At 44.0% G+C, this 17,500-nt stretch overlaps 1 protein-coding gene across 4 annotated transcripts in view; it reads left to right on the top strand.

The window, feature by feature from the left end:
• rxrgb (retinoid X receptor, gamma b) overlaps positions 1-17,500 on the top strand; it is a 33,416-nt gene that overhangs the window by 15,318 nt on the left and 598 nt on the right. For 3 of the 4 annotated variants that reach the window (XM_080008593.1, XM_080008592.1, XM_080008595.1), the window contains exons 2-10: positions 8,283-8,518; positions 11,952-12,096; positions 12,728-12,907; positions 13,033-13,193; positions 13,779-13,908; positions 14,490-14,622; positions 15,212-15,303; positions 16,112-16,217; positions 17,490-17,500. The exon at positions 17,490-17,500 is cut by the window's right edge and continues 598 nt beyond it. In XM_080008593.1, the coding sequence (XP_079864719.1) occupies positions 8,297-8,518; positions 11,952-12,096; positions 12,728-12,907; positions 13,033-13,193; positions 13,779-13,908; positions 14,490-14,622; positions 15,212-15,303; positions 16,112-16,217; positions 17,490-17,500 (1,180 nt within the window). In that variant the 5' untranslated portion in view covers positions 8,283-8,296. Of the gene's footprint in view, positions 1-6,078; positions 6,176-8,282; positions 8,519-11,951; positions 12,097-12,727; positions 12,908-13,032; positions 13,194-13,778; positions 13,909-14,489; positions 14,623-15,211; positions 15,304-16,111; positions 16,218-17,489 lie in introns of those variants that run through there. The other variant, XM_080008594.1, reaches the window with a different exon arrangement.

Here is a 17,500-nt window from a genome sequence, read left to right as displayed (position 1 = left end):
AGTTTAAATGTCTGTGTGTCGTGTATGTTGTGTGTGTGCGTGTGTGTGTGCGTGCGCATGCATGTGTGTGTGTGTCTGTGTGTGTCTGTGTGTGAGTAAGTGTTGTCGCAGCGCTGGCGGCCAATGCTAGAGATGATTGAGCAGATTTCTTAATTACATTTCCACTGTGTCTAATGAGCTCCACAGGCCGTCCCTCCCTCCGATTGCTTTAGGATGCTTTCTGCTCTCTGTCACTTGGTCGCAACGTTGCCAGCAAGACACATATTCACACACACACACACACACACACACACACACACACACACACACACACACGCGCGCCCGTGCTCACACATTCACATATAGTACTTTAGATGGATGTGTGAACATGTACAACTGGACAAACATGTACTGTATGCATATACACACTCACACACACACGCACACACGCACGCACGCACGCACGCACGCACGCACGCACGCATGCATGCACGCACGCACGCATGCACACACAGACACACACACACACACATACACAAACACACACACGTGCTCACTCATTTACAAGCATACTCTACAAACATGTATGGCCATGGACAGATGGGTGCAGTAAGATGTGCCCACACACACACACACACACATCTATAAACATGCATAGATCCACACATACGGGGCAGATCGATTCCCACGCTAGGGATTTGCCCCTCTCTTTGCAGGGGGTAATCTGATAGACACTGAGGCTTGTGACGTTCAGGAGCAGATCCACCACCATCCCACCCACACCACCCCTCCCACACACATACAGGCACACACACAGACACACACACACAGACACACACACACGCACGCACACACACACACACACGCACACACACACACACACACCCCACACCCATTGACCCCAAGCACACTCCCACTTGTTGTCTAAACTCCAGACGGGATATTATTAGTCAGCGGGCCACATGCTTATTGAATTACCACACAGTGGAAAGGTCTATCCCGCCACTGCGTTGTAATTAACAGTGAGGGATTTAAAGGCTTTATGGTTTGTGATGGTGTGTGTTTTTTGTGTTTTTTTTTCAAACAGTTGGTCACCAAATCAATAGGCCATATTTGTGGCTCCAAACTTCAGCTGGTCTGCTGCCATGAGAGGGGGATTAGGTGGTTGTAAGCCTACTTTGAGCAGCTAAAGGGTTATACATAGCTGTGTGGATGCTGCGGTTTGTTTTGCATTTCGGGAAAAGCAACAATCTTATATTGCTTGTCAACTATATAAGATAGTTTGCACAGTTACACAATAAAAAAATGTAATTGTTGAGAAGGGAAACACCCCCCCCCATACCAAGGACTATACTGGTATTTTACATTTCCTGATTATAGCCCATATATCTACATATATATATATAGTGGTCCAAGGAAAGACAACTGGTGAACTGGCGACAGAGTCCTGGGCACCCATGGGCTCATTGACGCCGTGGGGAGCAAAGTCTAGTCCGTCTGGTCCGATCACACAGAAGAGCTACTGTAGCACAAGTTGCTGAAAAAGTTAATTCTGGTTATGATGGAAACGTGTTTGAACACACAGTGCATCCCAGCTTGCTGCGTATGAGGCTGTGTAGCCGCAGACCGGTCTGAGTGCCCATGCTGACCCCTGTCCACCACTGAAAGCACCTACAATGGGTAAGTGAGCGTCAGAACTGCACCATGGAGCAATGGAAGAAGGTGGCCTGGTCTGATTAATCACGTTTTCTTCTACATCATGTGGATGGCCAGGGTAAGGGTCCGATCGATCGAGCATCTGTGGGATGTGCTGGAACAACAAGCCCGATCCATGGAGGCCCCACCTCAAAAGTAACAGGATGTAAAGGACTTGGTGCCAGATACCACCGAACACCTTCAGAAGTCTTGTGGAGTCCATGCCTCCAAGGGTCAGAGCTGTTTTGGCGGCACGAGGGGGACCTAGATAATATAAGTGGTTATTAGTGGTGGTTTTAATGTTGTGGCTGATCGGTGTGTATTTTAATATTGTCTCCATTTTCGGGTTTTGGAAAATCCGAATGATATGGTGAGAAACATTCCATCAAACTATCCACTCTATATTTTTGTCAGAGTTACTTAATTTTTGCTTTTCGGTTTGTTACCGTAATTCCATTTGAAAAAGCGGAAGCACCATTGCTTTAACATAGAATTAATAAAAAACAATTAAAGCAAATAAAACACATCTTAAATGTACCTTATATATAGATATAAGGTACATGTCTTTTCCTCAACTATTCGCTATTAAATTTGACCTGTGTGCTAGTTTCTGCCATTGGACCTTGAGCCACCCAACATGTTCATTTCCATTAAATCAGTCATTGCAGATGCAATGTGTGTCTTTTAATCTGTTATGATTGTGATCTCAACTCACTCCCGATATCTAATCATTATAATTCAATCAGTTATTATAATTAGTCATTTCAGGCTCTTGTGCGACCAGTGAGTTTCATTTTCCAGGACAGCAGCGTTTTCTTGGAATGGTCGTTGTGGCTGCCAGCGACAGATAGGGGCTCTGTTGAACTTGGTTCTGGAGTTTGGCAACAGGCGACCTTTGAGTCACAGCAAGGGAGGTCAAAGGTGCTCCACAACGCGCTCTGTTTGTTTTCTCTGCAAGAGGAGGTTGCAGCCCAGCGGTACTGTAAAGGCCGCTTCAAACCGTACTGAGAAACAACCCCAGTCGACTCTTTATATTAATGTCTGTGTTTATTATTGGTTTATTAGGCCCTTCTTTTACAGACGCACTCCAGCGCCTGAGAAGAACCCCCTGGTGCTTAAAGAGGACATGTTTTCTCCCCGTGCTCCTCGGTGCTGTGTTGTAAAACACAAATGGCACGCTGACATTCCATAGCATTCTTTGTATCAAAGTGATTTACATAGAATGGAACTAAAACAGCTAGTAGAGGTGGGGCGTCTGAGGAGAGGATCCTGGAGCCTCCCTGGGACAGTTCCTGCTTCCCCTAGTGTGGATGTTGGCTCCCTCACACACACACACACACACACACACACACACACACACACACACACACACACACACACACACACACACACACACACACACACACACACACACACACACACACACACACACACACACACACACACACACACACACATACATACTCCCTACGTGAAGCACAGGCACCTCGCCGTTACGTTCCCTTTCCGGAAACCCACCAGTTGACTATGTTCTACAATAACACTCAATTATTATTATTTTTCCTGTATTCTATAATAGCGGTTCTCAACATGGGGTCTGAGGTACTCCCGGGGTCCTTCAGGAGTACCCAGGGAGTCCCCAGCAAAATGATTAATAGTTGAACTTCACTATTATTTTATTTACAAGACATTAGCTCTATTAGAGAATGTAAAATAATGACTGTTTTGATCATAGTTGTACTGCAATCTTCCTCACTCTGGCATAGACGGGTAGGTTTGGACTAAATCATACAGTATCTATCAGTAATGGGGTCTTTGGCGTCATGCCATCATATCATATTGATGATCCTTGATATGGAAACGGTTCAGAATCAGTGGTATACAGCATGTATAGCAGTTTTTAAAGCCCACTTGGGGTTTAAAAACAACATCAGGATTCCAACCTCTACCTGGGACAAAGAGCCAGTGAGGCTGGATGCCCTTCATGTTCTTAACAAAGTTAAGTACACTGATGTAAGGAATGTGACCTTTTGAATAAATTACTCACTCTTTCATGAGCATCTGGATTATTTTTTTTTTATCATGACATTCAGCCTTAGAAAGTAGGAAGTGTAAGAATTCAAATTGGTTACCTACCACCAGTAATACACAGACTGCCACTGACATTTAATCAATTCACACTGTGCAGTTGTCAGCCTTTTGTTGAAGCGACTGTCCTACTATGTCTCCTCGCTGTATATCTTGTTACTTATTTAGCTGTCCCCATTTCACAACCTTAATATATTTCGATTTATTTTTCTGCCGATGGAAAGGGCTATGCCTGTCGGTCCGTGCAAGAGAATGCTGGCACATCGTTGGCGGCGGGGGCTATGGCTGTATAACTATCTCCTGCTCAGCACTTCTAGAATAGAATTGATCTTTAATTGCCCTGGGTGGAATTTCGACTTGCTCGGTGGGGGCCGTCCACACACATGCAGTTTTGAATTATTGCATAAGCTCATCCATTAAACAAATGTAGGATCTACGAACGCTCTAAGGTTAAGCTCCCGCTGGAAGAGCGTTTAAAGGGTGAGGGTGAAGTCATGGTCATGTGTCACAGCGTGTAATATTCTATGTAAATGTCAATACACATCAAAAACTAAACAGGCAAGGAAAATTAAGCTTTTTCAGGCCAAGTTACCGCATTGCAACCCCTCCTCCCAGAGTTTTATGTGGGAGAGAGAACAGCCCACACGGCCTACACCACCCTCGCTTGCAGGGGAAAGGGATAACTTGCAGAGAAAATGAGAAAGGGGGCGGAGCCTGTTGTCTTCACGCTAAACAGGAAGTTGCACAACATCTGTTCCCTGACATACAGAGAAGGATTGAATAGCCAGCTGTGTGCATGTGTGTGTGCATGTGTGTGTGCATGTGTGTATGCGTGTGTGTATGCGTGTGTGTGTGTGTGTGTGCCTGTGTGTGCGTGCGTGTGTGTGTGCGTGTGTGTGTGTGTGTGTGTGTGTGTGTGTGCATGTGTGCGTGTTTGTTGTGTCTACTTGTGTAAATCCCTCTGCATTCATGCATGTTATGCAACAGTCTGTCCTCTTCTCTCTCTATTTCATCAAATTCATAAAAGGGCGGCATTTCTTAGACGTAGCCCCCTAAGCTAACAATTTTCCCCCAAAGCATGAGAAACTACTTTCACTGTATAAATGGGGAGTTTTCTGTGCAGCCACTCAGAACACTGGGCTATCATTGTTTTGTTTTTTTAATGGGACCGCATCTTCTTAGTTTCGGCCCGAATGATTTGTGAGCAGCGAAAAGTGAAAATAGTGTACCCTGGAGCCACCCATTGCAAAATAACAGAATAAGAGAATCTCTTTGCGGACTGATAACGTTTCCACAGACCTTTCCATATGAATAACCGTTGTTAAATGAATCCAGATGAACTTGACAATAGAACCAAATATCAAACTATATTAGGTATTCAAAACATGACAGCATGTTTGACAGAGTAGTTATTATAATGACGAGCAATGTTTGTTGCCATTTCATTCCAACGTGGATCTTAGTGACAGACTTGAACTTGAATTCTGTTATTAAAATGTTATTTTGGTCCGTCTGTTTTGTCCCCCCACATATTACTCCATACTTCTCAATATTCTGTCCCTTGCTGTACTCTTTTATCTCCTGTAGCCGCTTGATTATGTTAGAGTTTCCGAAGCTAAAATTGAGTTGAGGAGGCAGAAATTCCGGCAGAATCCAGAAAGAGGGAGAGAGGTGGAGGAGGTGGAGGAGGTGGAGGATGTGGAGGGATGGAGTCGGTGGTGTTTGCATGTCAGTGCACAGTCCTTCTCTTGCAGGCGTTCAGACCGCGACCACCAAACGCTGGAATGTGACATTTAACTGAGACCAATGGCACTTGGCCCAGTGTCACTCTGTGTCAGTGTGTATGTGGGTGTGCGTGTGATGTGTGTTTATTTGTGTGTGTGTGTGTGTGTGTGTGTGTGTGTGTGTGTGTGTGTGTGTGTGTGTGTGTGTGTGTGTGTGTGTGTGTGTGTGCGTGCGTGTGTTATAGATTGCCACAGCACAGAGAACAAATTGCTCTAATCCAAGTGTCCAACGGTGAAGCTAATGTGACATTCACTTATTATAAAGGGGACCTGTTATGCAAAACCGACTTTTTCAGTGCTTGTGCACATACATTTGGGTCTCTGATGGATCTACTAACACACACACACACACACACTGTGAAATAAGTCAACCCAGGCAGTTTATTGTGAGCTGTCTATTTCAGAAAACATGTGGTGAAACGAGACGTTCAGTAATGTCACTTCACTTCATTATAATTAGAACTGCCCCCATCTGTGGCCACCCACGGCTGGAGTGCGACCGGACCCGCGAGCATTGAAACTAAGACCTAATCTTGGGAACTGCTCTGCTGTTGGCTGCAGAGACCAGCACAAATCTTTTAAAGAAAGTGGAATTAATACCAGCTGTGTGGTATTTATCTGTGCCCACGGTAGGTTGACTGTACTGTAGGCTGTGGTGTGGGATCCGCTCCGTGTTTCTCCAAACAAAAACGTAGGTGTATTTATTTTATTTATTTTATTATATTTTCCGACGTTTCATCAATTGAATTAAACAAAAAAGCCCCAAGCCCTACCGTATCCCACGGTGCTCCAAGCACCTTGCTGCGGGAGCAAACTCTTAAATGAGGAATGGTAGATCTAATATGAGTGAAGATTTAGCAACTGGGTTGCTTATATCTCGCCTCAAATTTGTTCAAAAACAGATTTTGGTGAAGATAAGAAAGCTCTCCCAGCCAGGTCCCACCAACAGTGATAATTATGCTGATTAGGTGGACCCGGCACAGCTGCGCGGCGGCGTGAAGAAGCCAGCGCCGTCACCCGCAGACCATGGCTTAACCACACCCCTTGGTCTGCCACAGTCCGCTTTAAATGTTGACTTTGATCTGATCTGAGTGGCTTCCTCCACAGAATTAGTTGTGTAATGTGTAAACCTCAGGCCTGTGTGGTTTTCAATCAAACATGTCTGCTGTCCGCTCTGTGTGTTTACATTGGTGCACATGTGTGCATTCATAGGTGTGTGTGTGTGTGTGTGTGTGTGTGTGTGTGTGTGTGTGTGTGTGTGTGTGTGTGTGTGTGCGCGCGTGCGCGTGTGTGCACAGTCATTTTTAGTGATTATGAATGTCCTCACAGCTACAAGCATGAGGTTGCACTCCACGCCCCATTACCCAGGGTTACTGACAGCTTTCCTAAATAGGTCATCTATGTAAATGTCAGCCTGTCGGTTTACATCAATAGATGCAAAGCTACGTCAGGGGTGGGCTTCAGTCTGCATCAGACACAGGCCGATGTGCTGCGATATAGCAGTATTTTCTTCAAATGCACAGCTTTTCTGCACGCCTCTAAATATAAACATTGGCCATCTGTTGTTGCTGGATGATGACTTCAAGGCTCATGTATGCGATTAGAGCTGGTGACTATGCTTTGTGCAGCTGGTGCTTGTTTGGGCTGTATAGTTCAGCTATAGTTCTAGTATAGTATTCTGAACTAGAACTCATACAGAACCTGCCATGAGGGTGGCTATATGCGCAGAACGGTGTCTGATTTCCTGCAAACCTCGTGCCTACTTCAGCTACTAGAGCTGTGTTGCAGAGACAGCACCAGATGCCTCATTGACTTCAGTGACCTTCGATATCCCTTACTGTGTTCATTTAGTTATTTTGTGTGTTTCCTTTTTTTTTTTCTAATGTCATATTGGCCCGCTCGGCAGCATTGCTCCACTGGACATTCTGGAAGGGGAATACCTCTTCTGTTTCCCTTCTCTCTCATCATTCCATCATCATTTAGCAGACGCTTTTGTCCACAGCGTCTCACAATTATTCATACCCCGGATGGACGCAGCCATGGGGGGCGATTAGTGGTTAAGCGCCTTGCTCAAGAACACTTCAGCACGCCAGCGGGAGGAACCAGGGAACCGGACCAGAAACCTTCGGATAACTAGACTACCTCCTGAGCTGCTGCCCCCCTCTCTCTTTTTCCCACTGGGTTTTATGGCGGCTTTTCCTTGCCCATCTGAGGGTCAGGCGGTGGCGGCCTTTGAATTTAGGACTGTAAAGCGCCTTGTGATGGATTTTTGCCTTTATTATAGAGTGCAGTGTAGTTAGACAGCATATATGGGCTAGAGAGAGACACACACACAGCAATCCGCAGGGTGGAGTCAAACCTGGGTCGCCGCAAGACATTTCATGTACATGGTACAGTATCCGTACTCTCTGTTGAACCTACAGGACATACCTGATGTTTATATTTGAACACTCATTTGGATTTCTTAACCAATATTTGACTATTAGGAAGCTGTATGCCACAAATTGTTCACGGTCTTACCCCAAGGCCCCTTGCGTTGTGTGTCTGGCACCCCAGCTTGCTCTAAACACACAGATAGACAGTCCGTCATACAAAAGGTTCTTCTGAGTTTCCTGTTTTCATTCTGTTTTGAAGCAAAACTGACTCCTTCTCATGATAGCCTCCTCGCATATAAAGAGCTTCAGTCCATTGTCATGTCTTGAGCTGTGTGTCCTTTTCTTGTGTTCACTCCCACAGACTCCTCAGGGCCGATGAACACGCACCACTCCCACCACCCTCAGATGGGCGGCATGGTGGGCCACCCGTCAGTCATCAGTTCCTCCAGACACCTGCCGTCCCCGATGTCCACGCTGGGCTCGTCCATGAACGGCCTGGCCTCGCCGTACTCGGTCATCACATCGTCCCTGGGCTCCCCGTCCATATCGCTGCCCTCCACGCCCAGCATGAACTTTGGAACGCTAAACAGCCCACAGGTGAGAGGACATGTATGCCTGATTGGATGGTTGTTTCGATAGATAGTTAAGTTGGTGTATTTTGCGCATTCTTTCAAGTCAGATTTTATTAAAATGTTGGTTCCCGTCATTATGACTGATCCGAGCACAAACTCTCGAAACGCTTCACTATTGAGAAACTTACCACTCTGCTGCATGTTCTCACTATGAGCAAACGCAGTCCAAGGGGGCAAAGTCTGAAGCCGAAAAAAACAAACTTTCCTTTTTGATAATTATATCCCTTTTTTGGGGGTCTTATTGACTCTTTGCACTTCTGCAAATCATTTTTATATACTGAAGGCTTTTAAGCAGAGCGAGAAGCTGCAGCAGGGTGGTAAGTTTCTCACCCATAAAGTGTTGGTTGAACAGTTATACATGGGAATCAACATTTTAATAACGCCTGCGTTGAAAAACGGCAATCCTATCCTCAAGTTAAGTCACAACCTATTTTTAAAAAGGTTCAGCAAATCAGAATTTTGTACATTACCCCTGACATTTTTCCTAATGATAGCTTACATTTTTATTGTTTACATTAATATTGGCTCTTTTTTCTGGGCTTTGTAAAAAATTTAACAATATGGCGAGAAACTTACCTTAAGCATTCCTAAACCTATCTAAAATTCAAAGTTATAAAAAAATAAAATAAATGTCCTGCCGACAAAAAATGTTGTCAGCAGGACCAGGAGATATTTTTAAGGGGATTTTATTTGAAAGTGATTTGTTTTGTATTTTTTTTTTTGTTGTTTTTATTATATATTTTTTTAATTTTTTTAATGTAGGTTTCTCACAATTTTGTTCAGATTTTCTAAAACTAGAAAAAAAGAGACAATGACAAAAAAAAACGATAACTTAATGAAAATCCAAAAATATGAGCTTTCATCAAGAAGATGTTCTGGGAAAAATATCTTGTCTTCCATGGGTTATATCATTCTTACACTCTGTTTGGCCGGTCTTGGCGCACCAACTTTCCTCTACCCTCCTTACCCTTGTGGTGACCTTTAACCCCTCTGCCCTAAAGACCAGCCATGAGTGGTATGCTACTGCTCTGACATGCAGGGAGACTTAAGACGCCGTCCAACTATTAGCCCCGTAATGGATTACTGAGAGCACTGCAGACCTACCTCCATTTTCTCCTGCTCCTCTCCTTCTGTTTCTCTCGATCTTCTTCTCTCTATTCCTCTATCCTCACCTCTCCCCCGTCACTCTTTTTCTGCTGCTGCGGCTCATTATTCTCTTTCGCTCCCTCCTGTTTTTCTCTCTCCCCCCCCCCCCCCCCCCCTTTTTTTTTTCATCATTCAACGCTACTTTTCCTTTTCCGCTACCCATTCAATCAACTCTCTCCTTCCCTCTCTTCCCTCTCCCTTTTGCTGTCCCATTTAGGTTATTAAAGGACGGCTGTTTGCCATAATAACCTCGCTCTTTGCACGAGGCCTCCGGGGGGGGGGGGGGGGCGGCTTTTTCAACTTGTGTAAACAATAACAACACCCAGAAGACTCTCTCTCTTTTCACTGTCTGACATCACACTGCAACCATAAGAACCAATGGAGCTCTTCTGTTGAAAGAACTACAAAGCCCAAAAGGCTCAGTGCTTTGACGCTCTGCCACACATAAAACACACACACACACACACACACACACACACACACACACACACACACACACACACACACACACCACGCTGCTCTGGAAGCTGGGTCAGAGCCAATCCTCTGGGGCACGGCAGACAATGATATACATTGCTCCGTTGATAGTCTAGAAGCCTTGAGGGACGGTCTGTGTTAATATGAGCACATAGTGAGACCCTCTTTTAGCAGCTCTCCATTTTCCGGGCGCAGTGCAACGTCCGAACGGGGAATCGGTTCAACACACCATTCCTGTTGGAGCAAACTGCGGTTATTGCACTGTAAAACACACTGTGCCAACAATAACCATGTTTTATTCCACACATTCCCGGAACATAAACTATTAGACACGGGTCAAGTTCATGTGTATACTAAAATATGTTGTTCATACCATGCGTTGCATAAAGAATATATGAAGCTTTAATAATTCATGTTCTGTGGCCATTTGCTCTGCTCGACACACACACACACACACACACACACACACACACACAGTCTGTCGTACATGATTGAACGTGAGGGTAGGCAGGAGCAAATGAGACGATGCATAACATCTGTATTTGGGACAAAACTGCAAAACAAGGGATTGTCATGTCAATATTTACGTGAAAAAAGTAAAGCAGCGTCTCACCATCCTGAGGAGGATCGGGGCTGAATACTCGTTTTGACAGCGACTGGCTGCCTTCCAGGCATCCGCAGAAAGAAAGGAAGAGTTAAAGATGTAAAGAAAATCTACTGCTTTTGAGCGTTCTGTGAAGGCAGAAAGGGACAGTGTCCCCCTCTGTCGCGTTGCCTTTTTCCCCCTCTTTTCTCTGTTATAAGGCAAAAGGCCAAACCATTAGGGAATTGACAGAGCAAAGTGCACGTCATAAATAAATGATAGGAACAGCCCGGGGTTATGCTGTGAGAAGGATGTCCTATACGCTACGATGCCTCAGACATATAGGACAGAGGGTCTCTTGGAGGTCAACATTATTTACCCAATCCCGAGAACAGATATGTGCCCGTAAACAAACTAATTATCAAACATAAACAAATAGAAATGCATTTGTGAGGACATGGAGCCGATGCACCAAAACGCTCTCTCCGTCAGTCCCTCTGTAATCAAACGCAGAGGGTCAAAGTGCAAGAAGATGATAAGAAAAACAGAGATCTATACACCAAAACCTGTTCGTTTGGAAAGGTCATCCTGTCTGCTTGTTTACGGAACACTATGTGCAGACAAATCGTGGCACAAATTGTTTCCCATGAACAGGAAGTCATCTCTGTCAGTTGCTTTTTAATTTCTGCCCACAATGGAGGTTTTCACTTCCCATCTCAACATTAAAATCACAAAAAAAAAAAAAATGTAATAATGAACATTCCTCAGACAAGCGTCCTCTGCTGCGGGAGAGGGTGAACTGAGCCTCCCGTACACGTGACTCCCCACCCGTCCCTCCCCCCGCAGCTCCTCTCGTGCGCCTCCTCCTGTCAGCAGATATTACAAAACTGTATGGCAGGCCTCAAGTAGGGAAAACACCACCCCTCCCTCAAACCGAGCATGTGATCAAACCCTCCGAAACAAACTGTGTGGGTGGAAAGGAGAGAGTGGGAGGGGGGAGTGAGAAAAACTAGGGGAAGGAAGATAGAGAGAGAGAGAGAGAGAGAGAGCGAGAGCGAGGACACTGACTCATTTTCATTTTCACTCTTACCTTCCACGCCCCTCTCCTCGTCCTCGTCCCCTCCTTATGTCCTCTCTATCTCCACTACAACCCCCCTCCCCCACCTTCTTCTCATCCCTCTGTCACCCGCAGATGAACTCCATGAACAGTGTTAGTAGCTCAGAAGACATCAAGCCTCCTCCAGGCCTGCAGAGCATGGGGAATATCAACTACCAGTGCACCAGCCCCGGGGGGATGTCCAAGCACATCTGCGCCATATGCGGGGACCGCTCCTCAGGTAAGGGGTTCCGGGGGAGGCGGGACACTCCCTCGCTCCCAAAAACAACCCCCAGCCCCCTCCACAGCAGCCCCTCCACCTGCACGGCTCGGCCGGAAGAAAGGCAGTGCAGAATAAAACGCTTTTCTTCGCGACTGTATTGTTGCAGTAGATGCTGATGTGCTCTCAGTTGTCATGCCAACTAGGGCTGGGTGATATTGGACAAAACCAATACCTCAATACCTTCATAACGATAATTTGACAATATTTTTGGGATGGCTGTGTTTTTACACTCAAGAAATGTTTATAAAACAATGATTAGAAATATGGATATTAGGACCAATGAGTAAGAGGTGTTGGAAGTTCAGAAAACTGCATTACGTTACTGTCACTCAAAGACAATATTTAACCACATCACGATATTACAGTTACCAAAATCCGAGACCATATCTTTGATGTTTCATATGACGATATAGATATCGTAACGATATGTCGCCCAGCCCTAACACCGAGCCTGCTCCTGTCTGCAATAAATGAACTGAAGACGAGAGCCCCGAGAGAGACTAGAGAGTGATCCGCAAACTTATGACGTGGCTGCTGCTTCAAGGCGGCGACTCGATGTTGACGTTTTTCTGACCCTCCCTCCATGCAGGGAAGCACTATGGCGTGTACAGCTGCGAGGGCTGCAAAGGCTTCTTCAAGAGAACCATCCGGAAAGACCTGACCTACACCTGTCGAGACAGCAAGGAGTGTCTGATCGACAAGCGCCAGCGGAACCGCTGCCAGTACTGCCGCTACCAGAAGTGCCTCGCCATGGGCATGAAGCGAGAAGGTGGGCTTCACACAATGCATCCATAATGCATAGACCCAATGTCCAGGAAGCGTGACGTTTAACCTTCGACCTTCTGTGTGTGTGTGTGTGTGTGTGTGTGTGTGTGTGTGTGTGTGTCCATGCAGCGGTGCAGGAAGAGCGGCAGCGCGGGAAGGAGCGGGGGGAGAACGAGGTGGAGTCCACCAGTAGTTTCAACGAAGAGATGCCCGTGGACAAGATCCTGGACGCCGAGTTAGCCGTCGAGCCCAAAACAGAAACGTACACCGACGGCAGTCCCGGTAACTCGGTAAGAATAGTGTCAAATAAATATCAAAGCTGCCTCCTCGGATTGCACAGAAACGTTGTGCCTATTTTTGGCTTTTAACGGCTCATTTTGACCATTTTTGGCCCAAAGCCCATTTTCCTTTCTGTTCCAACATTGGCGATCGTCTGACCAAATTTGAGTCCACCGCTCCAGTGCAGCATGCTGTCTAAACTGGACTATCGCTATCGCGCAATCACCCGGCACATTTCATCATTGATGATAAAACACAGAGTATGTCTCTGTCATTGCTCAGAAAATCTCGTGTTTTATCTCTCACTCCAGTTCCCTCACAAATAATAATATGCTTGACAAGGCTCGGAAAGGAAATCAATCACTTACAAGGTGAAATAAATGTAAAGAATAAAGCTCAAAAGTGAGCAGTGTCATGGAAAGTTGAACGGAAAAGAGGAAAGGGAAAAGGAGAAGAGAGTAATATTGAGTCAGCGACCTTACACTGACGCTTCCACTGGATTTACTGTCTGAAGACCTTTTCCATCACAAGACTCCAATGTCATGAGAGGTATTTCAAGATGCCGTCTGTGTTCTTTTATCTCCCTTCTCTCTCAGACCAACGACCCCGTCACCAACATCTGCCAAGCTGCAGACAAGCAGCTCTTCACCTTGGTGGAATGGGCCAAGAGAATACCACACTTTTCGGAGCTCCCCCTGGACGACCAGGTCATCTTACTACGAGCAGGTAGTCACACACACACACACACACGCACGCACGCACGCGGGCGCACACACAAAACATACACACACACACACACACAGACACACACACACACACACAAATACATTTACACAGAAAATACTACACATTAAGGTCATTAACACATTCATATTCATATTCATATCCAAAATCAAACATAAACATATTGAAACAATCTTTCACTATTATGTACTCAAAGGCAATGGTTCAGTTTAATTCAATTTTGATTCAGTAATTTATTCATTCTGCATAATGTTCTCAAGATAGATCTATGTATTTTCTTATAATCAGTTCTATCTATCTGTTAAAAAAAACAAAAAAAAAAAAGAAAACCCAAAAAAACCAACTAAGTGTTCTCATTGGTGAACTCATCCTTCATAGTGACTGGCTATAAATAGAAACAACCTCAATAGGCCCTGTGTGGCTCACAGGCTCAGCAACACCGCCCCCTGGTGGTGAGAGGACGCACACACACACACACACAGGCCTGAATAGATTAGCTCGCTGTACACAAATAATGTAGTAAATAACAAATAGTTTTCGTTTGGTATTTTGCCCTCTTCTAGGCTGGAACGAGTTGCTCATCGCCTCCTTCTCGCATCGCTCCGTCACGGTAAAAGACGGCATCCTCTTGGCCACGGGCCTCCACGTGCACAGGAGCAGTGCCCACAGCGCCGGAGTGGGATCCATCTTTGACAGGTAGAGATTAGGAAGCAGCTATGTACATTTTTGGTTATTATATCAAATGCAGCTCTGTATGCTATCCCTTCTGATTATATCTCCTTAAAACGCCACACCATGGCCACACACCACGGTCAAATAAACCAGGATGCAGGAAATTCCATCCACCCCTGCAAAAAAAAATTTCTGGCCTTCTTGTCTGTTTCTCCTGCACATTTCAAATGCTTCCTACCCCCTGATAGTATTTATTGTATATGAATTCAATATAAATATATACTAGTTATAAAATAAAATAAAATGTAAAATGTAAAATTGTTGTCAATTAATTTTCATATATGTTATAATATTTAATAATAATATATAAGTTGAGATACTTCATGAGCCATAGCGAATTAGAAAATGGATTTATTTTTGCTGATACAAAACTATATAATTTAGTATTAATTCCTGCTAAATGACATCTGTAATTTGTATTTGCCCCCCCTAGGTTTGCACTTATTTTCTCATGACTCAAATGAATTTACTATCGTAGTATTTACTATAATAGTAAAAGTATTACTCTAACTGTATTTATTGGATCCTATTCCTCTTTCATTATCTCTCATAGGGTCCTGACGGAGCTGGTGTCGAAAATGAAAGACATGCAGATGGACAAGACGGAGCTGGGCTGCCTGCGGGCGATCGTTCTCTTCAACCCCGGTTAGTGTGACCTCTGACCTCTGAGCCCTCACCTTGTACACAGCGTGGATCTCCAAGGGCTGCTTTCTGGATCTTAAATGGATTCTCAATGGATTTAGAAAAGAGTAACTGACGCTGTGAAAAGTGTATAAGAAGTAAGGGTGTCACAATTCTCCAAATCCACGATGCGATTTGCCTTTGGATTTTAAGGTCACGATTCGATTAGGTTTTCGATTCAAACATACGACAGCCATGACACTGTTAGACTATGGAGTCTTGATTTGTAATGAAAATCACTTGTTTCTCAAAAAGTAACTAAGTCCAGTCACATTAAATCATTATAGATAATGTTATTTTTTTGTAGTGGAATAAATATAAACAAAATATTTCATACATATTTCATAATATTTCTCACTGAAAAGGGACAAACTTCTCAAAACGACTGCAATTGCGTCTCTTCCCCTCCGTGTCCGTGTCCGTGTCTGCTCTTCTCCAATCGGACTTTTTCCTAATTCTACTCATCATATCACAGCATCATGTTCCATTTAACATTATTATCTTATCTGTGATATCACAATCCAAATCATATCCATAACGTTAACCCCTCTTATGGAGCGTGTAGCAGCACTTCTCACAAGCTGCCGCTCTCTGTTCTGCTCTCTCAAGGGGACCCATCAAGTGGACATAATATACTGCAGAATATATATCGCAAAATATATCGTATTTTATTGAATTGGAGCGGTTCATTACGATCGATTTTCGATTTTGAATTGGAATGGTGACACCCCCCACAAGAAGATAAGATGTTGTATGTGCAATGTCATTTCAGATGCCAAGGGCTTATCGAACCCCGCGGAGGTGGAGGGGCTGAGGGAAAAGGTCTACGCCTCGTTGGAGTCGTACACCAAACAGAAATACCCCGACCAACCCGGCAGGTCAGCAAGACATCAAAATACATACGACTTGAACCCTTTCACTTTTTTCCACAAAATCAATTATTATTAATTTGTTCACCTATTTTTTTTTTACTTTAGTTTACTTTTACTTCCTTATATTTTACCTTTTTTTTTTTTTTAACCACTGTGGTTGTGGTTGTGTGGTGGTGTGACCTCGGGTACATTTGTGATATGACGCCACACATCACAGTTGGAAGCTGTTTCAAAATAAGAGCTCAGCATCGGAGATTTAGTGCACTTTGAAAAATGGCCTTATACCAAAGTGTACATATAGTCCCGCGGTCCACTGTAAATGAACCCACGGACCCTGTTTTGAATCGGGAGCCACCAGTTGAGAACCGCTGTTATAAATCCTTACTCAGAGAGATGATTACACATTAGCATAATGTCGTTTCTTGGCTCAGTTGCATGACTTTGCACCAAGCGCCCTTCCTTTAATTATGCCATTACTTTAAATGGATACTGTGCTGTTATGACCCACTGGGGAAGAGTCGAACTGTCACTAGTGCATTTGGAATCTGCAGTAATGTAATGTTCAGGGCAGCTGTGTAAATCTTAATTTTACAGTAAATTTAAATTGATTCAATTTAGCAGTATATTTAAGGAAATCAGTGTAATTTTGCTTTAAAATTAAGCTTTAATTTAACAGTACATTTATATGGATTTGGTTTAATATAATGCTCAAAATGTAACCTTTACAAAAAATAGCTCAATTGAGATAAAATTGGATATTGGAATGGATATTTTACAGGAATCTCTTCTGGTAGGAATTGTTATTTTTCCAAAAAATTGATACGCTGCATTGTGCCTTCACTGTCAATTTACATAGATGTATTTAAACAAAATAAGACGGATGACACCTTAAAATTTAGAGAAAAATATATATATATAAAAAAAAGCAGGTGAATTTTGACGATGAAATCTGTATTTTTTTTAAAACGAATAATAAATACTAAATAATAATAATAATAAAAATAACAACAATAAATATTTGTTGTCAAAATAGGGTTCTAAGAGATACTTCCACAGCTATCTGGCCTTTTTAGCAGGTGTAGTGGAGAAAAGATCGTATGTGAAATTTGTGAAAGAACCATTTTTTGTAGTTTTGCAAGACCGTGTTGCGTGCAGTTTTTCCACTTTTCACTATTTTAAAAGATGTCCTTCGCCCGCTCCTCCAAATAGACGGCCTGGTTCGTGCCTTTCAGCTCCCCTTCATCTCCCTCCTCCTCCTCCTCTCCCTCCTCCCCCCAGGTTCGCCAAGC

Source organism: Zeus faber (assembly GCF_960531495.2).
Source record: "Zeus faber genome assembly, chromosome: 1".
Taxonomy (NCBI): domain Eukaryota; kingdom Metazoa; phylum Chordata; class Actinopteri; order Zeiformes; family Zeidae; genus Zeus; species Zeus faber.
Note: the sequence above shows the minus strand (reverse complement) of the source record. Positions and strands in the feature narration are given on the sequence as shown.